General features: G+C 29.6%; 1 protein-coding gene and 1 pseudogene across 8 annotated transcripts; both read right to left on the reverse strand.

Moving 5' to 3' along the window:
- Positions 1-458: 458 nt before the first annotated feature.
- LOC149891328 (uncharacterized) lies at positions 459-25693 on the reverse strand. 8 transcript variants are annotated; one of them, XM_090082428.1, is made up of 19 exons: positions 25563-25693; positions 15842-16006; positions 15369-15679; positions 14931-15085; positions 14584-14812; positions 14231-14417; positions 8349-8513; positions 7876-8186; positions 7438-7592; positions 7091-7319; positions 6738-6924; positions 6379-6591; positions 2657-2961; positions 2322-2476; positions 2041-2221; positions 1735-1930; positions 1209-1308; positions 885-934; positions 459-754 (listed from the first exon to the last, which is right to left on the reverse strand). In XM_090082428.1, the coding sequence occupies exons 1-19, from the start codon at positions 25609-25611 to the stop codon at positions 573-575; spliced, it is 3525 nt and encodes a 1174-aa protein (XP_089938554.1). In that variant the 5' UTR covers positions 25612-25693; the 3' UTR covers positions 459-572. The 8 variants fall into 8 exon arrangements, with proteins under 8 accessions (XP_089938554.1, XP_089938555.1, XP_089938556.1 ...); XM_090082429.1 differs by having other exon boundaries at positions 15006-15085; positions 15842-16045; positions 25563-25675; XM_090082430.1 differs by having other exon boundaries at positions 7513-7592; positions 15842-16045; positions 25563-25675.
- Positions 3066-6366, reverse strand: LOC149891329 (uncharacterized; annotated as a pseudogene).
- Positions 25694-26554: the final 861 nt, after the last annotated feature.

A 26554-nucleotide genomic window follows, 5' to 3' on the forward strand; every position in this document is an offset into this window, starting at 1 on the left:
AAAAGCTTTTCAACCAACAATTTTCATGATAATAATGATAGAGGGCCGTCGTCTTTCAACCAACTATTTTCATGATAATGATAGAGGGCCGTCGTCTTGTTGAAGTTAGAATATCAAACAGTGAGAACTGAATATTCAAAAGCAACTGTTTCTAAATTCAGATTTAACATCTTCAAAATTAATTGCATACAAAGATCTTTCGTGACAAAAATTACTATGCGATTAAAAATAAAAAAGGCCACAGGCGTTGCTCAAAACTTCTGAAAGTCAAAAAGAAAGGAGGGTGGAGTGGGTTTCGGAGATTATTTGGCTTTAACACTCCCGTCTATAGAAGTAAACAGAGAACGTGTCAATCAAAGTGAGCATCATGTTTTTTATCAAGTAATCTAATGTACACAAGATGATAAATTAAAAAACTATATAATAAAGGAATAACTTACTCATAAAGAAAAAATTACTTTTAAAGGGATGAGTTTTTAAAGTTTATGATTTTAAATACAACTTGATAGTAAAAACACCGAAAAACAACAGTAAAAACCATTCCTTAAGATGACATACATAGGGTAAAAGTTTTAATGTTTTGATATAAATCCGCTCTCTTTTTGTACAGACTCCCACTTTTTTTGAGTAATAATTGTAATAAATCGATCTTTTTCCATATTTACTTCGACTATGTTGTTTCGGAACGTATACCCGAATACAAGATTTGTTGCAGAATTAAAACCAATTACTTCTGTTAATTGAACCGGAAGAACTATCATAAAATACACTATTATTCATTCATTATATGATCAGAGTAAGATCCTAAGAAACATGCTGAATACAACATTTAACAACTTCCTAAATTACACGTTGTAAATACATATTAGCTAAAAAAAACGTACACTGAACAAGACCAGTTGCCAAATCACGTTGATAGCATGGTGCTTGCTGCCTAAATAATCATACACAAACGATAATTTTAAAAAGTATAGAATTCATCAACATTAAAAAATAGTACAAACCATTTTTAAAAAAAAATTAAAAAAAATAGAAAAATAAGCAAAACTGTAAAAAAAAAATTTCATAAATCATTTTATTTTAGTTTAAAAAAATTACATTTATTAAAAATATAACTGAAAAAAGGTTGTAAAGATAATATGGAAATAATACTCGTTTGGTAATCGATTTAATAACAAGAAAAAAAAGAATCACTACAACAAAATTACCACTTCTGCATCGGAACGCAAACAAATTGATATGTGCTCGTAATAAAACTAGTCTCAGTTGAGGATGTATATTTCAATTCTGGGTACATTTGAATTAAGCCTTAAATAAATGTACAATTAGCATCATTTCATTAAACAGATAAATTTATTTCTGGAGGGAGAAAAAAGAGTCGATGATTTAAGTTTTGTGGTACATTTCAAAATAATTTACCAACTATTATCTTTTTTGTAAAGAAGCTCTTTTTCCTTTTTTGCCTTATTATGAAAAGAAAAAGGGAACAAGAGTTTTACATTTAGAGTAAAGATGAAAACCATAAATGATCAAGAAAAGGATCACAATTGACAAAAGAAAAATGATACAATGTAAGTGATATGGTAATAGCAGAGAAAGTAAAACAATATGTTTGAGATGGTAATATAATATGGTGGAGACGAAAAGAACATGATGGTAATAAAGAAAATAGGAGTTTTAGTTCAACAATGAAGAAACTATTTGAAATCATCTAATAAAAATTTTGATTTTTACCTCGATTTGAAGGTTTTATGGTACTTTGCTGAAAAATGAGGATTTTTTGAGTTTTATTTAGATTACCATTTAAATACTCATCCCACCAAATATTCACCACAACTGACATATTTATTGTTCCAATTGGCATAAAAGTTATGTTTGTTTTATATACAACAGAAAAATTGAGCATTGAACCAATGAACAACTTCTGAACCTACAAGCATAACATAAATGGAACTTTTAAAATAAAAAATTTGTGTTAATGTATTGTGATTCAAATATTAAGTACAATTAAAAAAACTTAAAAAATATCATAAAACTTACATAAAAAACATTAAACTTCTCATGTTGCAAAAAAGATGTTGGTGTCAAACTTAAATCATCCCACACAAAACCATTAAATATCATCATACCAGGAACATGATGAAAATGCATCTTAAGATTTTCAAGATCAGCAGTGCAAGGAGAACTTGTTTTAATGAGGAAAGAAATACTCATACTTTCCCTGTAAAAAATAATGATAATAATTATTTAACATGGGAAAGTATTAGAGAAAATATTATTCTTAGTATTAATATTAAAAAACAAAATAATATTTAAAGTACTTTATTAGTTCGCTTGAAGAATTAACTTGTAAACTGCAGTTTTTGACAGCACGCATAATAATAAAAGGTGTCAAAGTCACTTGAACTTTATGAATATTGCTCAGTACCAACACTGCCCATTCAGTATGATTGTTCTGGACAGACATATCTCCAATCTATGAGAAAAAGCAAATTCAAAAAAGTTTTGTTTTGTAATCAGAACATCTCTGATTAAAAAAAGGTCAATGCTGTAAAACAAAATAAGGGAAGTCAAATAACTTTTAAAAATTTCTGTGCAGGTTAACCCTCTAACAAAACAAGTAGTTAAAGTTTATTATAAAATATAGCAAAATTACCATAACATTCAAAGAATATAAATTTTCCACCACTGTATAGCGTTCTTCACCAATCGATGTTTCTTGCACTGCATTCCAAATTTTAGTATTATCATCTCTTGTAAGAGTTCTCAGTTGACTAATTCTTTTCTCAAAATTTTCAAAAGACAAAAGTATTCTTCCTGTTTTATTAATTGGGTATTTTATATCATCAACAAAGTAAATGGTGCTAGTGTCATTTCCTACTGTAAAATACCTCACTCTTACCATGAAACTAGCCAAATCACCAGTTGAAAAAAAGTTCTTTGGAGATGAAATGAAGGAAACTAAAAAATTACTATTATGATTAAGATTATCATACAATCACAACCTAATTAAAAATAATACAGTACTTCACATATTGTAACACAACCTTTAGAGTGTCTGAAATGTTATTTGACATTATTTGACTAACAAATTATTCAAAACCCAGGGGGGGGTGGAAGGAAGTAATAAGTGGGGGGAGGGGGCCTTAGAATATTTTGAAAATTTTATAAAAACTAATCTCAATTTTCAGTTAATCTTAAAAGAAAACCACACGTCTTAATTTTCAATAAAATATAATAACAACTATAAACATATTTCACTAAAATTTAATGTCATATCAAATTATTTCAAACTCATACATACTAAAATTAAAAGAATATATTACAATATAAAAAAAATTTAACTTTTTCCGAAGTAAGAAATTCTGGTATCTTTACTTTTTCCATTTATAAAGTCTTTTACTAAAGCTTTTACATCTATTTCCGTGGTGTTCAACTTATAAAATTGAAGAAGTAGAAGATGATTCAATTGCTTTTGAGCCAAGGCCGATCAACTGTATGACTTCATCATTGTTAAATGGGAGAAAGATTGCTTGGCTGTGCAGATTGTCAATGGTATCCGCAAGTAAATTTTGAGAAGTTTTGATATTTTAGAAAACATTATTGAGACTCCTTTAGTATCATTTAACATATCAATTATAGTTGTGATTGATGTGGCCTGTTTAATGGTCATTTTACATGTAATACTAAGTTTCTTTAATGGATTTAAACAGAAAGAGTTCAGCTTTTAATTTATCATAAACTATATCATTTTTATAGAAAATTTTATAATATCTAAAGTTTTTATGTTTGTAACACCATTTGCAGTGGACAATAACAACTTTTCTAAAGTGGTTAATCATTCCATTAATGACTTTCTATAACATCAAGTACCTTGTAAAACTGGGCTTGGTAATATTCCATTGTGTCCCAATTGTGGTTGTTCAGAGTATTATCATCAAAACAAGAAGGAGTTAAACCTTGGCGAGGCAAGCAAGCATGAGGTGAACTACAACCAAATATATCAACTCCTTTGTTGACATAAGATTCAAAAAATGATTTAAAACATTTTTTTGATTGCATAGATGACATATGAACTTTTGGTAACATTATTGAGGAAGCAATTGTTTGAGTATCTACTTCAGCAGATTGTGTATGTTGAGAAACTTACTCTACAGTTGCAAACATATCATAAGCCAGTCGAAGCCCAAAATATAATTGAAATGACAATAACTTGTCAAGTGAATCTTCTGCTTTAGCTCTGTTAGAAATTTCTTGAAGCTGTGAAATAATTACTTAAAAATTTGTCAGAATTGAACCATATGATTTGGTCCTCGCAGTAAAACGAGTTGGAAAAGGAGCACTTAAATAAATTTGCTTATCATCCCTGTCAAGTATATCAGATTGTTATTTTTTAAACCTTACTAGTCTCTTTGGAGTTAAATAAATAAAATTATACAAGAGCTTGCACAACTCCTGTCCCATGTTCATACATCTAACTTGTTTACAGGCCTCTTGAAGAACAAGGTTGAACTGATGCATGTAACAATGTATAAAAATTGCTTCATTGACATTATCTTTAAATAGTTTGGCAAAACCACTTAGATGCCCTGACATTGAAGCATCACCATCATAACTTTGCCCATGCACCATTTTTTTGTCTAATTTACATCTTATTAAATCACATATTGCATAAAAAAGTGATATACTGTTGGTAGCATCAACAGCATAGAGACCAAGAAAATCTTTGTATATTGTAAAATTTTCAGAAACTAATCGAATACAAATTGACCTTTTCTCAGTACCAGAAAAGTCCCGAGCTTCATTGCATATAGAAAAAAAAACTCTTGATTTAATAGCAATAAGTACATTTCTTAGCACATAATTTGCCATTAGTTCTATCATCTCATTTACAATATCATGACATGTACTTACTGCTTGACAGCCAGCTTGATAGAGGTGCACAATCTTCACTGCTCATTAAAAGTAACTGATTAAGATTGTCTTTAATTTAATCATTCTGTCGAATAGCTAAGCCTTGTTGAGTAACACATTTTAATGTAGAGATAACACGAATTAAGCACTCATAATGCTGATCACATTGCTTATCATGCATTTCACTTATCATTTGATGTATGGTTTTTGAACCTGCTGCATGCAATATGAATAATTTTTCCTGTACCTCCTTATGAAATGATGATAGGTCAAGTTTTTGCAATCTTTATACAGTCTTTTCCCAATTTTCATAACTGATTGTCAAAAAATTTTGTTCACTGCAATTTAAAAAGGATACAAGATATTTCTTGACAGCACCAATGCAAATATAGCAAGATAATTTCTTTTTGGAATGACATAGATGAATCCAAGGGTAATCTATAATCCATTTTTTATTGAAAAATCTAAATTGTTTGCCATATATTTTTTTGGTTACTTCAACATTATCAGGCAACCAAAAAAGTTCGTGCGGTTTTGCAGATCCATAAATAAATACACATAAAAACAGTTTTAATAAAGTTTATTCTGAAAAATAGTTTCCTTCAGCAAGAATAACTTTCTCCCATTCTGAAAAAAGCTGGTATATTCCATTTTCATAAGTCTTGAGTTTGGTAGCTAAAAAATTGAATTTATGGATCTGCAAACCCACACAAACTTTTTTGGTTGCCTGATAGCAGAATTTATTTCTGTTTTTTTTGGTATTCCACTTGCAGCAGGAACAAGCAGGAAAAGATTTCTCACTATCATTTCTTGATAAACTTCTTCGATTGATACAGTTGTATTTGAAAAAGGCTAATCATGTACAAAAAAAGAAAACAGTGTCTGTTTTTTTTTATGAGATGGTTCCATCATGACTCTACGCAGTTGTAAGGAAATACTAGTTGTAAGATTAGGAATTGTGAATTATGTAAAAATGTGCTTATGCATATATATCATTAATTGCTTCCATGTAGTTTTGCAGTTTTATTGCTCCCTAGCTGGTAAAACGTGATTAGAAGCAAACACATTAAGTTATTACATCAGATACAAAATGCTACTTACCCTCTAACAGCTTGAAGATGTGATTTAAAACAAATCAAAACATTTAAAAAAAATAATTTTGCAGACATAAAAAGTGTGTGTGTGTGGGGGCGCTACAATAGCAAAAGCACACAAACTTTTAAAAGTGAGGGGGCTGAAGACCCCTATATCCCCACTGTTCTGCCACCCCTGTCAAGGCCTATTACTAAAACATCACCTTTTTTTATAGCTTCTTCTTAAGAATTTCTTTTCTAATACCTAACATCATTAAAAAAAACTTCAAACTTCTATCCTAATGTTACAAATCTACATCAACAGCATTCATAAAAAGCATGGACGATCAACATGCACAACAGCAAAAAACTAAAATTAAACAAAACTTACAATTAAAATTAGAAAGAAAATAACTTGAATTCTTTTGATAGTTTTCTGTGCTTGAAAAACAAAAGCAAGAGCTTTTTGAATATGAAGCACCCATAACTAAATCACCAATTAATGTCTTGTTCCAACATGTCTGAACACAATCATCAGTTGTGACCAATGGCTTTTCATAAACAATACTATCATAATAACCAACAATCCAGCGTGTAGGTATTCCTTAAAAAAATTTGTATAAAAAAGAAACGATATATTTTTGAAAAATGATTATGAGCTTGCACTAATTTTATCTATTTGAGCTTCCACAGTCAACAGCAAACTTACTTATAGAATAAATTTGCCCTACAACCCTATCAAACTGCTACCTTGTTTAATTAACCCTTCTTTTAGGAAGACTAGCGTTGAAGTTGTCATCTTCTCACTTTGATTATAATATGTGTAATAAATACTTGCGTTAACAGTGATGTTTGTATCTCCAACATTTAAAGAAGTTGTGTTTATACAATATGTTGCAGAAAATTCCATGATAGAATCAATGAAAAGCTTTGACACCTAATGGAAAACGTTTAAACATTCATAAATTATAATAACATTTATAAACAAACAAAACATAGCTTTTAAAAACAAGCAAAAAAAAAAAAAACATTTCTGTCAAAACTTATTAAACGCTTTTTTATAAAAAAAATCTACAAATTAAAGCTTAAATATAACTGCCTACTGTGACATTGAAAAATGTTGAACTATTATCAAACAAAAATTTGGCAACACTAGTATTGTGCCAGACAAAACTTTCAAAAGCTAAGAATGCTTGATCATGCTCAACAAGAACTGCAACATCTTCAAGATCAGCCGTACAATTGGCACTTGTTGTGAGTGTAAAATTGACATACATCTTTTCTGTGACATTATACTTATCAACTGTAAAGTTTCGATTTGTAATGTAGTCTCTAAAATTTAGTAAGAATAACTTTTAACCTTTAGAGCATTTGTGTAATTGTAACATAAATGTAATATATAATGTAATACAAATAAAGCATACTATCCATATGAACAGAGTATACGTACTGAGTTACATTGCTGAAGGCATTAATGATTATACCACAGCTTTTTGTTTCAAAGCTAATGATGAAAGGTATTAACCTTATTTTTATTACTTGATTAGTAGACAGCTTCAGTGCCACCCATTCCGTATGATTACTTTCCACTGCCATATCGGCTACCTAAAAATATAATTTCTTAAAGGTTACATGTACTGCCAAAACATTATCATACACTCCACCAAAGATCATGCTTGTGTGCATAATGAACTTTTAGCATAACTCTTTTTTGCTAGTGCAAAATGTTATACAATATAAACTAAACTTTATAAAATCTATGGATTTATAGTGCAGTTTAAGCATGACATTTTCTTTCAAAAAAATTAAGCATAATTAAGTAAGCACAAACGTTTCTACTAAAATACTCTTTTTTAAATAAATCAAAAAAAGTTAAACTACTTATCACCTTAGCTGTAAATGAGTAAAAGCTCTCTATCTCTGAACCTATCACTCTGTTTGAATAAACTTCATTAAAGGCATTATATAGATTACTGAGAGCATGCAATGAAAAACTTCGTTGTTGATAATCACTTCTTGTTTTTTCAAGAAAGGATGTCGTCAATATCATTCTACCTGATTGCAGAACCGGTTGATCAAGGTTGTCGATGAAATATATTGATGTTTTATCACTTCCGCTAGACAAAAATCTAATTCGAACCATAAAACTTGCCAGCTGGCTGATTGAATAGATAGAGTTTTCAGAAGTTAGTAGAGAGACTAAAAATAAGTTTCAATTGAAAAGCTGATGGAAAAAAACTAATATTTTAATTTTCTTTTTACGGAATATTATTCTTTTTCTACTCAATTTGCTACTAAAATAATACAAAATGTTTTATTTTAGTAGCAAATCAGACACTGATAAGATAACGTAAATCTTACAAAAAAATTCTTTATGGTAAAAACTTTGATTTTCATGAGTTGTATTTATTGTACAGTAACAATCAGTTAAGGAATACAAGACACCAACTTCAAGGCTCCCATTAACGACTCTTCGCCAACAAATTTCAATACATTTCTCTGATTGACTGAACGGCTCAGTGTAGGCTAAATTTAAATAGTAACCAGAACTGTTCAATGTTAGGGCTAAAATATACAGTTTTAAAAAATATAATTTTTATTTGGCAAGTAAAAATTTTCTGGATGTAGGGGAATATTACCATGGGTTACTTCCAACCACCTCTTCAATTGGTCATGATTCTTAAAACTAACACTTAAAACCTCAGCAGTTGTTTTATCTATGAGTAATCTAGAGCAGGAAATTACTATAAGTCCATCTTCATGAGCTTTTACTTTAAGTGTTAACTTTAAACATCATGATAAATATTAGAAGTGGTTGAAAGTAACCCATGATCAAATGTTCCCCATCTTCCCCTATATATACTGACTAAACAAAATAATTTCTAGAGATAAGATTTTTACATTTTTTTATAATGTATTTAATTCAATATTTATATCTTGAATTTTATCAGAAGCTTTTTCGAAATACAATCTTCTGTACCAACCTAAACTCTCCTGGCATTTTTTAGTGTGTTCCTGATCAACTAGATTAAAGAAAAGGAAATGCAGAAGTTCTCTGATAACATAAGCAAAACAGTTACCAAATCTGAATTTTTTGAGGCAAACATATCACAGTAGTCTTGTTTCCAGACCAGGTGATAAATAATTTTACTAATATCAACTGTTGTGTTTATTACATATTCTCTCTTTTAAGACCGGCACTGATCTCTAAGATCAGCCCGTATATTTATACATGTATATAAATATGACGCATGTCCCTAATAAAATATAAATGTCAATAACTCATAACTCCTCATAATCAAGTGGCCTTTTATTCGTCTGCGACTGGATACTCATATTTGTTCTTCTCTTGTATCTTCAACTAATCTGTTTTCTTTTGCAATTATCATTTTCTCACTCTCAAAATCAAGTGAAACTATTCTGTTATTACTGTATTCATCAACCAGAAGATTAGGATTGCTTCTGCGCATTCTTGCTGTATTATCCCATTTCAAACAAGGAGCAGATACTGCATACACTTTTCTAAGATGAATCTGAATTCAACAAAGGATATGTCCGTTGTCATTCAATTTTACTTCATGCGATCAACACATTTAACTACTTTACCTCTTAGACTCCATTCGCAAGTTACTTCATTTTGAATTGCAACATTTTGACCTTGTCTAAAGACCTGTGGTACAAAAGGGCCAATATTTTTATTATGGTATTTTTTAGATTGAATTCTCTCTTTGACTAAATCTCTTGACTTTTTTAATTGTTCCTTGTTTTGAGTTTGAAATCTGGGTAAATTGTCTCTCAGTTGATGTCCATGTAATAGCTCTGCTGGAGATAAGCCACATTTTATTGGAGTATTACATAATATTAAGATACCTTTATAAATGTCTTCATTTGACATATAACATTTCTTTATCAACAATTTTATTGATTTTACAGTGGCTTCTGCTAAACCATTTGATCTTGCATAGTGTGGACTACTCGTTATGTCTTTGAATTCCCAATGTTGAGAGAATTGACGAAACCATTATCTGACACGAAACCATTATCTGTGTACCATTATCTGACACTAATTCTTCTGGGATACCATTTCTAGAAAATGATTCTTTGCATGCTTGTATTATGTCAGTTGATCTAGTACTTGAAAGCAGAAACACTTCAGTCCACAGGCTATAGTAATCAACAATAATTCAATAGTTTTTATTAGTCCATTGAAACAAATCAGTTCCCAACTTTTGCCATGGTTGTGTTGGAATTACAGGAGATAACAGATGTTCTTTTGGTTTTGATGGGAGATAATTCATACATGCCACACATTTTCAAATTATTTGTTCAATTTGGTTGTTTAAACCAGGCCAGAAAACACTCCGTCCATGCTGTTTGCACTTCTCCATTCCCAAGAGACCTTCATGCAATTTTGAAAGAATTTCTTTTCTCATACTAACTGGGATTACTATTCTATTTTGATGTAACAAAAATCCATCAATTTTAACTACTTTACTTTGAAATCGCAATAAGGCTGGAGATTAGGTAGACAGTATTTTTTTTTATTAGGTCATCCCAAAATTATACTTTCTTCCAATTGTTTCAAAAGTTCATCTTCTCCAGTTTTCTTCCTAATTTCATCTAACCGACTCTCTGTAGCAGGCATACTTTTTATTATTGAATTAACATATATGTTAAGATCATTTTCTGCTATCTCATCTTCCTTTGTAGGTTGAGATACAGGTGCACAAGACATTGTATCTGCGTCAGTGATCAAGTTGCCAGGAACATGCTCTGCAGTAAATAAAAATCTTAACAATTTCATTCTTAAGTGTTGAATTCTTGGAGACATCTCAATAAGTGAATAATAATTTAATGTAGTTATTAATGGTTTATGATCTGTTTCCAATATAAAATTTGGTAGACCATACAAATATTTTGACATACGTATGCATTCCTATGCTACAGCTAACATTTCTATTTCGATTAGATAATAATTTTTCTCAGTCATTGTTAAAAATCTAGATGCACAATCAGTTGGTTTGTATACACCATCATGACTCTGGTAAACAACTACACTAAATCCGTTTAACAAACTTTCGTCTGTTCTTACTTTTACAGGTTTTTTAACATTGTAGTGGGCCAAAATGGGAGGATTAGTCAAAATATTTTTTACATCATTGAATGCTTTTGAATGATTGTCAGTCCAAAACCATGCTGATTTTGAACTTAAAAGATCTCTTAAAGGTTGAGCTACTTTAGCAAGCAACGGATTAAATTTTGATAATTGCTGAGCCATACCAAGAAAGCTACGTAAAGCTGTAATATTTGTTGGTCTTGGAAAATTTTGTTTAGCTTCAACTTTTTTGGTCAATGGTTTTGCTCCCTCTGCTGAAATTTTATGACCTAAAAATTCTACTTCAGTTTGATTAAATAAACATTTTTCTAAATTAAGTGTTAGTCCATGTTCTGCAAATCTACTCAGCAATGCTAAAAGGTTTTCATTATACTCATTTTCTGTATTGCCAAAAACTAAAAAATCATCCATACTTTTTACTACTCCTTTTAGACCTTCAATTACATGATCCAATTTTTTACTAAAAATTTCTGGGAGTGATGTTAGCCCAAATGGACCCCTTCTTGGGCAGAAACAACCAAAAGGTGTAGTAAATGTACATTTTAATTGACTTTCAACATTCATTGGTAACTGCTAATATCCTGAGTTGGCATCCAACTTAACCATGTATTAACACCCATTTCCTAGTTGCGCCAATGTATCATCTACAATCGGAAGTTCATAGAATTCACATTTTGTATCTTTGTTTAATTGTGTCAAATCAATACAGATACGAAGCTGTCCGTTTGGTTTTTTCACAACTACTATTGGATGACACCAGTCTGTAGGTTGATTCACTATTTTGATAACAGCCATTTCTTTCATTCGCTCAAGTTCTAACTTCAATGGTTCAAGTAGTGGGAATGCTACTCGCTGTGGCGCTCCAATGTGGTATGGTGTTCCATTTTCTTGTACTGTAATATGTACAGAATCACCTTTAATTGTCCCTAATCCTTTAAATACTGATGGAAACTGTTCTATAATGCTACATTTTGACTTTGTAATTGCAGCACACATGAATCCTTCTGGAATGTCTATTTTAACCAGGTTAAACTTTAGTAAGGCAGGTCTTCCCAATACAGCAGTTTTTACATTCTTAAAAACATATGTAGTAATTAATTCACTGTGCTGACCATTGATTGAAAATGATTTTTGAAAGTAACCAAGACAATCGAGTGCTTTATGATCAAGACCTATCAATTGTTTGTTAGTAACATGTAAATCAATTGTTTGTTAGTAACATTAATTTTAACTCCAAACTTTTTTAAATGATTAGTTCCTATAACTGTTACCTCTGCACCTGTGTCAACTTTAAATGTTTTTTTTCCATATTTTACTTTTAATTGTATTTCCCAAGGTGCTTCTGCATTATCTACTCCTACTCTACCCAAAAAACAATGCACCTAGACGCTGCTGCATGCTTGACAAATTTTTATTATCATTTTGTTGATCAACATATCTATCGGGAATGTTTGATTTTGTTTTTAGGCAAACTGAATTATTTGAGAAGTGGTTCATAATACCACAATCTCTACACTTTTTACCCCATGCTGGACATGATCCCTGAATAAAAGGATGCTTTTTTAAACAGAATTTACCTCTCAATGAATTAAATTTAACATCTTTTTTATTGATAGTATTCCATGTGGTTGAAGTAAATTTATTTTTCCTGTAAAATTGCTGTCCAATACGGTCTACACTCTCAGTGTTATTATTTTGTAGTCCAGATACACCATCTTGTGCTTTTTCTGAAGAACGACAAATTTCTACTGCTTTATCTATTGTCAAATTCTTTTCAGAAAGTAATTTTTCTCATACTTTGTCACATCTTATCCCATATACAATTTTATCTCTTAATAAACTGCCAAAACAATTTGCAGTGTTACAAAAATTGCAGTTTTTATTTAACAACTTAACCTCTGTTAAGAAATCATCAAAACATTCACCATCTTCTTGAAAACGTTTGAAATATTTATGTCTTTATAAATTCTCATTAACAATACCCTTGGCAAACACTTCCATTTTCTCCAATATAATAGCTGGATCTGTCTTTTCGTTTTCAGTTAGGTTTAATGATTCATAAATGTTTCGAGTTTCTGAAGAAAACGTATATCTTAACATAGCAGCTTGATATGCTGATGGTTTCTTTTCTAAATCTGACAATAAAACATAATCATACAATTTCTCAATCCATGAGCGAAATGAAGCAAATCTATCTACAGTTAAATCCAACATTGGAGGAGAAACACCTCCCTTAACACTTTCTGCCATTTTATGTGTAACAATTCACAAGTTGAACAAGATAATAATTATAAAAAGTTTTTGCACGTTTCTTCACATACTCATAGCGCCATGTTGTGTTTATTACATATTCTCTCTTTTAAGACCAACACCAATCTCTAAGATCAGCCCATATATTTATACATCTATATAAATATGACACATCAACCAATATCAATATATTTTGTGTTAACAAGAATGTTACTTAAAACATTTTGTGTTAACAAGAATGTTACTTAAAAGGTCATTGCAAATACAATTCACAAGTAAAATGCAATGACCTAAATAAGATAAAGAAAAGAAAAAAGAAAAACATTAGTAATAAACTAATCACATGATAATATAAGTAGCACCAATAAAACAGACTTTTAAAAAAGATAAAACATTGGTCAAATATTTAATGATGTATTCACATATACATGCACATGTACACAAATAAAAAAATGATAAGATGTACATTTACACAAAAAGTTATAGAGGTAAAGAATGAAGCTAAGCATAGCTCTTTAGGGAGAAATGGAGTGACTTAGGAATAGGTTCTTGTACCTAAATATAAAATCTGGTTTTAGAGCGCTCTGAAGGTATTCCAAAAAAAAATACACTGGTACATAATAGAATTCATTCCATGTTAAGTTATCTGTCTTAGTGGGGATAGTTAAATTGTTATAAATGACTGACCTTAGCTTGTGCTCACACATTGTCCTAATACTAAAATAGTTATGAAATATTCTTAATATTTAAAAAAGAAACGATATATTTTTGAAAAATGATTATGAGCTTGCACTAATTTTATCTATTTGAGCTTCCACAGTCAACAGCAAACTTACTTATAGAATAAATTTGCCCTACAACCCTATCAAACTGCTACCTTGTTTAATTAACCCTTCTTTTAGGAAGACTAGCGTTGAAGTTGTCATCTTCTCACTTTGATTATAATATGTGTAATAAATACTTGCGTTAACAGTGATGTTTGTATCTCCAACATTTAAAGAAGTTGTGTTTATACAATATGTTGCAGAAAATTCCATGATAGAATCAATGAAAAGCTTTGACACCTAATGGAAAACGTTTAAACATTCATAAATTATAATAACATTTATAAACAAACAAAACATAGCTTTTAAAAACAAGCAAAAAAAAAAAAAACATTTCTGTCAAAACTTATTAAACGCTTTTTTATAAAAAAAATCTACAAATTAAAGCTTAAATATAACTGCCTACTGTGACATTGAAAAATGTTGAACTATTATCAAACAAAAATTTGGCAACACTAGTATTGTGCCAGACAAAACTTTCAAAAGCTAAGAATGCTTGATCATGCTCAACAAGAACTGCAACATCTTCAAGATCAGCCGTACAATTGGCACTTGTTGTGAGTGTAAAATTGACATACATCTTTTCTGTGACATTATACTTATCAACTGTAAAGTTTCGATTTGTAATGTAGTCTCTAAAATTTAGTAAGAATAACTTTTAACCTTTAGAGCATTTGTGTAATTGTAACATAAATGTAATATATAATGTAATACAAATAAAGCATACTATCCATATGAACAGAGTATACGTACTGAGTTACATTGCTGAAGGCATTAATGATTATACCACAGCTTTTTGTTTCAAAGCTAATGATGAAAGGTATTAACCTTATTTTTATTACTTGATTAGTAGACAGCTTCAGTGCCACCCATTCCGTATGATTACTTTCCACTGCCATATCGGCTACCTAAAAATATAATTTCTTAAAGGTTACATGTACTGCCAAAACATTATCATACACTCCACCAAAGATCATGCTTGTGTGCATAATGAACTTTTAGCATAACTCTTTTTTGCTAGTGCAAAATGTTATACAATATAAACTAAACTTTATAAAATCTATGGATTTATAGTGCAGTTTAAGCATGACATTTTCTTTCAAAAAAATTAAGCATAATTAAGTAAGCACAAACGTTTCTACTAAAATACTCTTTTTTAAATAAATCAAAAAAAGTTAAACTACTTATCACCTTAGCTGTAAATGAGTAAAAGCTCTCTATCTCTGAACCTATCACTCTGTTTGAATAAACTTCATTAAAGGCATTATATAGATTACTGAGAGCATGCAATGAAAAACTTCGTTGTTGATAATCACTTCTTGTTTTTTCAAGAAAGGATGTCGTCAATATCATTCTACCTGATTGCAGAACCGGTTGATCAAGGTTGTCGATGAAATATATTGATGTTTTATCACTTCCGCTAGACAAAAATCTAATTCGAACCATAAAACTTGCCAGCTGGCTGATTGAATAGATAGAGTTTTCAGAAGTTAGTAGAGAGACTAAAAATAAGTTTCAATTGAAAAGCTGATGGAAAAAAACTAATATTTTAATTTTCTTTTTACGGAATATTATTCTTTTTCTACTCAATTTGCTACTAAAATAATACAAAATGTTTTATTTTAGTAGCAAATCAGACACTGATAAGATAACGTAAATCTTACAAAAAAATTCTTTATGGTAAAAACTTTGATTTTCATGAGTTGTATTTATTGTACAGTAACAATCAGTTAAGGAATACAAGACACCAACTTCAAGGCTCCCATTAACGACTCTTCGCCAACAAATTTCAATACATTTCTCTGATTGACTGAACGGCTCAGTGTAGGCTAAATTTAAATAGTAACCAGAACTGTTCAATGTTAGGGCTAAAATATACAGTTTTAAAAAATATAATTTTTATTTGGCAAGTAAAAATTTTCTGGATGTAGGGGAATATTACCATGGGTTACTTCCAACCACCTCTTCAATTGGTCATGATTCTTAAAACTAACACTTAAAACCTCAGCAGTTGTTTTATCTATGAGTAATCTAGAGCAGGAAATTACTATAAGTCCATCTTCATGAGCTTTTACTTTAAGTGTTAACTTTAAACATCATGATAAATATTAGAAGTGGTTGAAAGTAACCCATGATCAAATGTTCCCCATCTTCCCCTATATATACTGACTAAACAAAATAATTTCTAGAGATAAGATTTTTACATTTTTTTATAATGTATTTAATTCAATATTTATATCTTGAATTTTATCAGAAGCTTTTTCGAAATACAATCTTCTGTACCAACCTAAACTCTCCTGGCATTTTTTAGTGTGTTCCTGATCAACTAGATTAAAGAAAAGGAAATGCAGAAGTTCTCTGATAACATAAGCAAAACAGTTACCAAATCTGAATTTTTTGAGGCAAACATATCACAGTAGTCTTGTTTCCAGACCAGGTGATAAATAATTTTACTAATATCAACCAATATCAATATATTTTGTGTTAATAGGAATGTTACTAAAAACACAGGTCATTGCAAATAGTAGTTCACTAGTAAAATGCAATGACCCAAAGAAGATAAAGAAAAGGCAAAAGAAAAATATTATTAATAAACTAATCACATGATAATACAAGTAGCACTAGTAAAACAGACTTTTAAAAAGATAAAATGTTGGTCAAATATTTAATATGATGTATTCACATATACATGCACATGTACACAAATAAAAAAAGATAAGATGTACACATACACAGAAAAAAAAGATATAGAGGTAAAGAATGAAGATAAGCATAACTTTTTAGGCAGAAATGGAGTGACTTAGGAACAGATTCTTGGATCTAAGGATAAAATCTGGTTTTAGGGTGCTCCGAAGGTATTCCAAGAAAAAATACACTGGCAGGTAATAGAATTTACTCCAGGTTAAGTTATCTATTTTAGTGGGATAGTTAAATTGTTATGACTGACCTTAGCTAATGCTCACACATTGTTCTAATATTAAAGTAGTTATGAAAAATGGTCGGAAGGAGACCATATTGTTGATTCCAGACAAATCAAAAATTTAGGAACTGGATTAAATCATAGAACGAAGAATTTTGGATGTAAGATACAGGATATCACTAAGGAAATTTCTTGGACAGAAATGAATTTTTCGTTCTGCTCTATCTTGAAGTGAAATAACTTTAGAAAGACAGACGGTTTTAGATTGCCCCCAAGTTTGACATGCATGTCGTAAGTGTGAAAGAAAAATTGAATGTAATATCAGCGTTTTTGAGCTAATGGAGTGTCCAACTTTTGGTAAAATGCCGTTGTAACTTGGCAGGGACGAATATTCGTTTAAGGAATAAATGCGTACGAATATTCGTTTAAGAATATTTGAAAAAAATTTTAGTTCGTTCGAATATTCGTTTGAACGAATATTATTCGTTATATTTGATGTTTTTAATTTATATTTGATATTTTTAATATAATATAATAATATTTGATATTTTTATTATAAGATATTTTTGTACGAATATTTTCGTTTAAGTTTAAATATTATATATAGCAGTTTTTAGGTGCTAAATATTTCTAAATAACGTCAGTAATGATAATCAAATCTTATAATTAAAATTCAAATTTCCTTGACAGTTAAATCATTAACTATTCAACTATATCAAGGGAATTTGAATCTAAATTATTAGATTGCAAAAGACATTCAGAAAAGATTTGGGTTTACAACTAACAAAAGTTTAACACTTCATTTCTATAACCAATAATTCAAGCAAGAAATAATTTTTTTTTCGACATTATTTAGGTTTTTTAAATATTATAATAAAGACCACAATCAACCCATAACAATATTTTTAATTTTAAGATCGATGTATTTTTTTTACATCGAGTTTACTGTTAAAAAAAACTCATTAGTGTGTCAACATTTTCAAATTGTGACGTCATCGCTTTTTTTATATAGCTTACGAATAATATTCGTTAGTAAAAATATTTTAACAGTAATTAATTAAACTAATTCTCTTTTTCATTTATAAACATTGAAGGCTCTAAGTCAACTTTGTGTTGCGATATCATTGCCAAAGAAACATATTGAGAATATTAAGTTAATAACTGAAGTGGCAAAGTAGATCATCACTGACAATTTGCCATTCTCCATGGTGAATAGCGAAGCATTTTTTTCAATTATGAAGCAAGCAACGAAGGGAAGTATAGACTGTTTTTTCAAGATTACCTTCTCATACTCGAATTCCTCTATTATTTAAGTTTACAGTGAACTTGTAAAGAAAATTTTTAATAAGAAAAAGCTCAACCTAAATGGTGTGGCTTTCACAACTGACATCTGGGCTTGATCTAGAAATATAGCTTTTCAATCTCTAACTTTTCATTTTATTACTAGCCTGTTTAAAAAAACGTCTTTTGTCAAACTTGAATCTCTTCCAGAGCAATATCCTAGTAAAAATATTGCTAAAAAGTTGATTCGTTGATGAAAGAAATGCATTTGGAGAGAATAACAAATACCTAAATAGCTACTGATAGAGGCTCTAATTTTGTGAAAGCTATACGCCTAAACAAAGGGATCAACAACAGTTTTTGGTGTGCGGATCATTAGATCCATTTGATCGTAACACAAGCTTTACAAAGTGTTCATAAGTGGGTTTAAAACTAAGATCGAACAATCAACTTAATAATCTAGAAAATCTACAATCTTAAGAAAAGATTGCATTAAATTGACAACAGAACTCTTTTTAAACAACTAACAAAAAATTATTACAAAAAAAAAAAAAAAAAATTTATAATAAATGAATATTTTATTTGTAAAACAAATACAGCTATTCACGAAAGTTTAAACGATTGCAGAATTTTTATCAAGTATGTGTGGTTATTGTTGAATAAAAAAAAACTGTAAAATATTATCGAATCAATTTTTTTTATTTAATAAAGAAAAAGTAATTAGCTTTAAAATAAATATGAACATATTATAAAAACTTTAATATTTAGTTAGAAAAAAACAATTACAAAAAATCTTATAGGAAAAATAAGTAGCACAAAAGTTTAAACGAATTGCAACATTCGAACAAAAAATGAAAAAAAAAAGCGAAATTAATATTTGAAGTGTCCTCCTTTGTTTTTATAGCAAAGATAAACTCGTTTATGCATTGATTCAACTAATTTCATGCACATCACGCGAGGTACTTTTAGCCAGTACTCATTCAAAAGTTGCTTTAAATGCTGAGTTGATTGAATTTCATGGTATGTCAGTTGATTGTCGATCCAAGACCAAATATTTTCAATTGGGTTGAGATCTGGTGATCTAAGGCACCAGGGCATCACATTGAACTTTTTTTTCAAAAAATGTTTTTTGATTGAGTGAGCTGTGTCAGCTGAAGCCCCGTCTTGTTGAAAGATAAATTGCTTGCTTCTGCCATACAAGTGTCTGATTGATGGAACTAAATACGTTTCCAATGTGTTCTTGTAAGTGTATTGATTAATTCAGCCTTCGTACAGCTCGCAGAAGCCTATAACTTTGTGAGAAAAATATCACCAGATGCCAACCGAACCTCCACCGTCTTGTCGACGACGTTGCAAAAACCTGTCTGAATATTTCTCAGTTACAAATCTTTTGACATAGATTCTTCCCTTGCGGTTTACAACTTGAAAGTTAGCTTCATCACTCCAAATAACTTTTGCCCACTGTTCTACAGATCAGTTCAGCCTTTCTTTGGACCACACTCGTCGTTAACGTTTATCCGTGATTGAAAGAATAGGTTTTCTAGCAGCTATGTACGTTCCAATATCTTTGTCCAACTATGTTCGTCTCACTAGCTCTCTACTAACTTTTTGATTATTTTTTGAGTTGTTGAAGATTTGTGCATGCTTTTTGTAGCTGAGTCTGGGGTTTTCTCTGCTCATTCTGATTATACCAATTTTGTCACGGTTGCTGAGTTTGGATGGTCTCCCAGTACGCGGCATGTCGGAGACGTCCTTGGATAAGTTCCCTGGTTTTATTGCTTTTTCGATCGCAAGATTTAGAAACATGAAGTATTTTGCCTATTTAAACGTTTGTTTGATTTTTTGTCCTCGCCATACCAATAACTTGCCACTTGATCCCACTAGAAACTGTTATTCGACCCATTTGCTCGCAATTGAAATTATTTGAAATTTACAATATTTCAAGTTGATTTTTAATGAATTAAAAGCTGCCTGATGATGTTGTGATGAATTTTTTGATTGTAAACCACTTATTTTAACTTTATTTGAAAATAAAAAAAGTTTTCGCACCGGATTAATCAGTTAATTAGAAAATAATTGATCCTAAATAAAATCGTTTAAACTTTTGTGACACCTCTTAATTTGTATCACCTACCTTTTAATGAAATTTCTGTGTAAACAGTGATGAGTCGAAACCTACTTTTTTTTATTTTATTAACAAATAACCTATTTGCCAAATTGGAAAAAAAAATTATTTTGATATCTATTTCCGTTAGATTTTTATTCAAGAAAAACCGAAGATTAGATCTTAAAATTCTGTAATCGTTTAAACTTTCGTGAATAGCTGTATTTGAACGAATATTATTATGCGAAAATGATAGAATATTCCTCAAACGAATATTTATCAACTGGACAAATATCTGTTGAACAAATATGGAACTATTAGTATTCATTAAATGAATATTCGCAAAAAATAACGAACATTATTCTAAAATATTCATTTAAATAATATGGAACTATTAGTATTCATTAAATGAATATTCGCAAAAAGAACGAACATTATTCTAAAATATTCATTTAAATAATATGGAACTATTAGTATTCATTAAATGAATATTCGCAAAAAGAACGAACATTATTCTAAAATATTCATTTAATTAATATTCGACCCTGCCTAGTTGAAGCGGCTAATTTGAGGATAAGGTCATTTCTGTTTGTTTTGAATGAAAGTTTCTAATCTATCATCAAGATAAATTATATCACAATGACAGTTTTCGGCCGCTTATTCTAAATATTGAGATCATTGATAATAAAGAAAAAAGAACCCAATATGGCTCCTTGAGGTATACCAATGCAAACGGTTTTAATGTCTGAGAAGGTGTCATTTAAAGTTACAAATTGTTAACGATTGGAAGGGTATATTTTAAACCACTGCAAGGATATGCTGCATACAGCACAATAGTTAAGCTTTGATAGAGGAATGTCATGGTCTACGGTTTCAAAAACTTTTTTTAAATCAATGAAAAACCCACAAGCAAAGTTTCTATTATTAAGAGCTGCTCTTATACTTTCTGTAATTTTCTAACAGAGCGTGAAATGTTATACTTTTTACGAAAACCAAGCTTCTGTTTACATAAGCATTGATTTTGGTTTAGGAAGTCGTGTAGTTTGTTATGCATAACTTTTTCAACGATTTTGCTTAAATTAGAGAGAAGAGAAATTGGATGGTAGTTGGTGCAATCAAGAGGTTTTGTTGGAAAGCTGTTCGATCCAACACTCATACCTTGTATGACAATGGAGTTTATATAGTCGAGGGTTTCTTCTTTAGTTATTAGTTACATATTAGTTGCTATTAGGATTGGTCAGGTTCTTTAGAAAGTTGAATCTAGAAATTGGAATTTCTCTGAATAATTTTGATGCAATCGTAGTGAAGATTGGAGATTAAAATTTAGTTTCGCATTTGTTGTGGATAAGTAGACTGTTGGTGAGTAACTTTTATTTGGCATTACATTTGTAAACTCTTTTATACCTTTCCAAGTGTTTTTTATGTTATTTACTTTGTTGCCAAAAAAATTTGTATAATATTTCTTTTTGCTAAACTTCATATCTTTGTTTATACTATTCCGATATTGTTTAAGCTTAATAAAAAGTAAATTTTTCATTCTACAGATTTCTGGTTTTAAATCTTTTTTATAAAGTTTACTTTTAATTGTTATTGCCTTTCGTTAAGGTTTATTATGACTTGTTGATTGATTTTTCGTTAAATTTTTGTAAGGGGTATGTTTATTCGAAATACAATAAAAAATTTCGATTAATTATTTATTGGAATCTTTAGCGTCATTTTTTTCTTTTACATAGTCATGCTATTCAACATTTGAAATATCTTGAATAAATTCAGCTTTTTTAAAGTTTTTAAAGCACTTTCTAACAATAGGTTCAAGTAAAGTTTGGGCTTTGGAATCTGGGATATTATAAATATACCACAAGGTTGTTTCATTAGCGTCTTTATAAAGTTGCAGAAAAAGATTGTGAGAATAAAATGAAGATGAAAAAAAAAAAAAAAAATCCAAGAAGATGTGAAAAAACCTAAGTGAGTTACGGAAGAAATCGAGAAGAAAATATATGTATAATAAATATAAGTATATTATCTAAGAACGAAAACAATCGATTAACTTAATTGAATAATATAGTCTATTATTTACTGGTATATTATTATCTAAAATTATGTAAGAATTGTCAAAATCTTTTAATAAAAATGAAAAAAAAAATTGACATGAAACAATCTTTTTTTAGATAAACTTTACTTAACCGCTTTTTGCGTTGTAATCACGACTATAGGAAGGAGCATGGGTTAGATAAAGATAATACTCAAGCTTTAAATCTGATTTGCAATCATTTAAAAGTAAAATTTGTAAAAACTAAAAAAGGTTATTTACTTTTTAATTTGATCCTGTAAAGATTATTTTATTTCAATCACACGAAGATTATTTAATTTTGATCATTTGTAAATCATTTTCGAGACATTTTATTGTGTAAAGAGAGTCGACAAACTGCTATTGTGCTAACTTGTTATACAGAATTTTAATGGTTTAGAATATTTTTATTGAATTCGAAGCAAAATTCCGTTTTAAGTTTTTATTAATTGTGTGTACGAAAGTTGGGTGTAAAGGATTAAGAAATTTTGCAAGAGTTTTTACACTTTTTCAAGTATTTGTAAAATTTGTAAGGGTAAACTAGATAATTGTAGTTTAAAGTATTTTAACCATAAAACTTTCAAATTTTTTCCCCTTTCTTACTAAAAACGTTCATAACAAAAAGAAGAAAAGTCGATCATTTTATCAGCTGCACAAATGTGGAAGAAACCCAATAATAACGAAGTCAAGGAGTACTTGATGAACTTAAACATTTCCAGAAACTATGAAAGTTATGAGCATATGTAGGGGTCAATACAAAATTTAAAAATTAAAGTTAAAGATTTGTATTTGGTAATAACGTAATAAATTATAATCTGTTAAAGGTAATGTGGTAAAAATATCATTAAATCGTGAAAGTTGTTACTGGTACAGAAAATATTTCCGTGATTTAAAATCAGAGAATACGTAATCCGATATGAAGTATAAAAATACCAGGTTGGGGATTTGATTTTTTAAAATTTGTTTTAAGCGTTCAAGAAAATCATTCAATCTAATTTAAAATAAATCTCTATGCAATGTAAAGGCAAAACTGTTCCTTGTTAATCTATGACGAGCAGTACGAAATCCAAACAATATACCATCTAGAGAATGGCGTTTTCGCTCTCATTCAGAATTTTAGACCTAGAACCCATTATAGCTCGATTAGCTCTTTCAGATTGCATGTGAATGGTAAGCTTAAGACATAGAGAAGTTTCAGTGAGGTTAAATAAAACTTTCAGAAACTTTATTACAAAGTTCTCGGCCTTAATTATTAATTAGAATTATTGTGCAGCCATAACATAATATAAACTCATATAAAAATTGAGCAGTCTCTTAGCTGCCTTTTTCCTGTGAATAGATTTTGCTTCTGAAAAATAATCAGTAACATTATACATGCAAATGCAATATTCTGGGTTTTTAGGAAAATTACATAAACCAACACCAGGTTTATGTCATAACTTAATGGGGACTTCTTCATATCGACCTTTTTAAATATCTTTTTAAATACCTTCTCTCCCTTGCTATCAGCTATCCTTGCTATCAGCTTCCCTAAGATTATAAACTTCTGTAAACTTGAATGCGACGTTTTTGTGACGCTTTTTTAATCCTTCTTTTATTGCGATTGAGAAATCTGAATATTTTTTAAATGAACAACCCATTTATTGCGATCTGAGTATTTTTTGAATGACCAACGCTTTTATTGCGATCTGAGTATTTTTTGAATGACCAACGCATTTAGGAAGGGACTAAACATTAGGGAAGTTGTTAGATTCAGGATTTAGGTGAGGTAGAATTTACAAAGGTATTAGAAATTGTGTTACCATCTGTGAAAACCCTGTCAAAAATAAATTTCGAAAATGGAAAAAATATCCCCTGAACTACCTTACGTACTTATAAGGACATTTACAGACAATAAACTAAAAACAACCAATTGTAACTGACTTGGCTCAAAGCACCAAGGTTTGAGCATCAAATTTTTTGGAAAAAACCAAAACCATATTAAAAAATATGATGAGATTTTTAATCATAATTGTGCCAATTCAAAATCTGAAAAAACTGAAGAATTACTTGTTACTCACTAATTGTAAATAGATATTAACTAGGTGCTGCTTGCTAAAGATCTCTCTTACTTTCAAATTACCTTTAAAAAAGAATTGTGATATACAGAGGAAAAAGTTACATCTAGTGTATTTGTGTTATGATGAAGCAGTTATGGAAAGGTGTAGTAAAATAGACATTAAGTGGTGTCCTTCTATGACACAATTAACGTCTTTTAACTAGAAGTCTTTGTAAATATAATATAAGAGGTTTTTTATGATGGTGATCAAGTGTTTAGACACTTTTAGCTCACTTCCTTTCAGAGTTTCAATTTTTTTTTTAATTCAAATTAATTTTAAAATTTGTTTTTATTGTATTGAGATGATCATCTGTTATTGTCTCTCATCCTTATTTTCTGTTATTGTCTTTTATCTTCTCTTATTGTCTCTCATTCTTATCTTCTGTTATTGGATATTTTAAAAGTTTGATTTTGAATAGATAGATAAGAAAAAGTCTACAAATCAGAAAATCATTTTTGATCTGTTTTAACGTTTAGTCATAGAGTAGAAAATGAATTCTAAAAGTTAAGAAAAAAAAAAAATGTTCTCGTCGATGCATAATTTACTTTCCACATTTTCCCGTTTTTCAATACAAAAATATGTTACAAAAGTTAACTTGAAATCATAATTAACTAAAAGTAAATGAAGCATAAAAGGTTTCAAAAAACATCTCAAAAACTACGAAATAATCTTATACCATGAGTTTTATAAAGATATAGTTGTAACAAACACTAGTCAAACTTATACATTTGATTGTTTAAAATCAAATTTTACGCTGAAGTGATGCTAAAACTTTTTTGTGATGGTGATTAGAACGTCACTTGAATTCTAGTCAATCACCATATAATCAAGGACTCTTATGTCATACAACGGTGTCTTAACGCAGTTCTAATCCTTACTTAGTCCCGCAAAAAATTTTGCTTCTATTTCTTACCTCTGTCCAGTGCTAACAGAATTAAAACAACCTGATAAACGCCTCTCATTGTACAAACAGATTCGAAACGACATCCAACGTGTAACAACAAAAAGTTTAAAACCTATGTTCAAAACATTTCAAAGAACTTTGGACATTTTGAATTTGTATTCTGTATAATATGCATTGAGATAAATTTCAATAATAAAGATGGAATTGAATGCTAATGAGGAGAGATTTTAGTTGCATTTCAACTTTTAGACTTTTTTTAAATAGTTAAGTTCAAGAAGTGTTTTTTTTTTAATTTGTATGTTAAAAAGTAATAATAAAAAATATAAAATTCCCATCTTCCTAATTTCTTGTTTTTAACCACAAGACAAAATTACTAATTGTATTGTAAAACTTCTGTTCATCAACTTAAAGGAATTAGTAAAATATATATGTTTTTAATCTCTTTCTCAGACATTCTTATTTAAATAATATAAAAAATGTCACTTATGTTTCTTATCTTAGTTATTATTTTTCTGAAATTAAAGTTTTTGAATGCCTAAGTGGAAAAAATTATTTCCTAGTTAACTCCTTGAGCTAAGCGTATCATTAGCCTAAGGTACGTCTTAAATACGTTTATTCCTTAGGTTAGCGCTATAATATAGTGTGCATCATTGGCAAAGTTGACATGGTTATAAAATCTAAGCTTACGAGAAAGGAAAAATGGAAATATAATAAATGCAAGAGTACTCAACCAAAAATGGCTGATAAGTATAACAATGGTGAAGAAAGCAGAAAAGAAGAAGAAGAAAAAGAAGATGAAGATTAAAGTGACATGATGAACTGTGATGATAGCATGTTCTTGAGTGACCATTTAATTGATGATTCACTTTCTGTTCAAAATAGATGCAAGTATATAGAAATATGTAAGGCTCTTGATCGATGCAAGAACAGTAATAGACAAGCTTGCTTGGTTGCAAATGCTGTATTGAGAGACCTAAATCTCCTGACATCAGAAACTGTAA

This window comes from Hydra viridissima, unplaced genomic scaffold (assembly GCF_058129835.1).
Source record: "Hydra viridissima isolate aposymbiotic clone 2 unplaced genomic scaffold, HvirCarnegie_v1 scaffold_3, whole genome shotgun sequence".
Classification (NCBI taxonomy): domain Eukaryota; kingdom Metazoa; phylum Cnidaria; class Hydrozoa; order Anthoathecata; family Hydridae; genus Hydra; species Hydra viridissima.

Coding starts and splice junctions, on each gene's coding strand:
- LOC149891328 (XM_090082427.1), bottom strand. CDS start 25,611: ATGAGAGGCGTTTATCAGGTTGTTTTAATTCTGTTAGCACTGGACAGA. Junction 1,931..2,040: donor AGAAGTTTAATGTTTTTTAT/GTAAGTTTTATG, acceptor TTATGCTTGTAG/GTTCAGAAGTTGTTCATTGG. Junction 1,309..1,734: donor CATAAAACCTTCAAATCGAG/GTAAAAATCAAA, acceptor CATTTATTTAAG/GCTTAATTCAAATGTACCCA.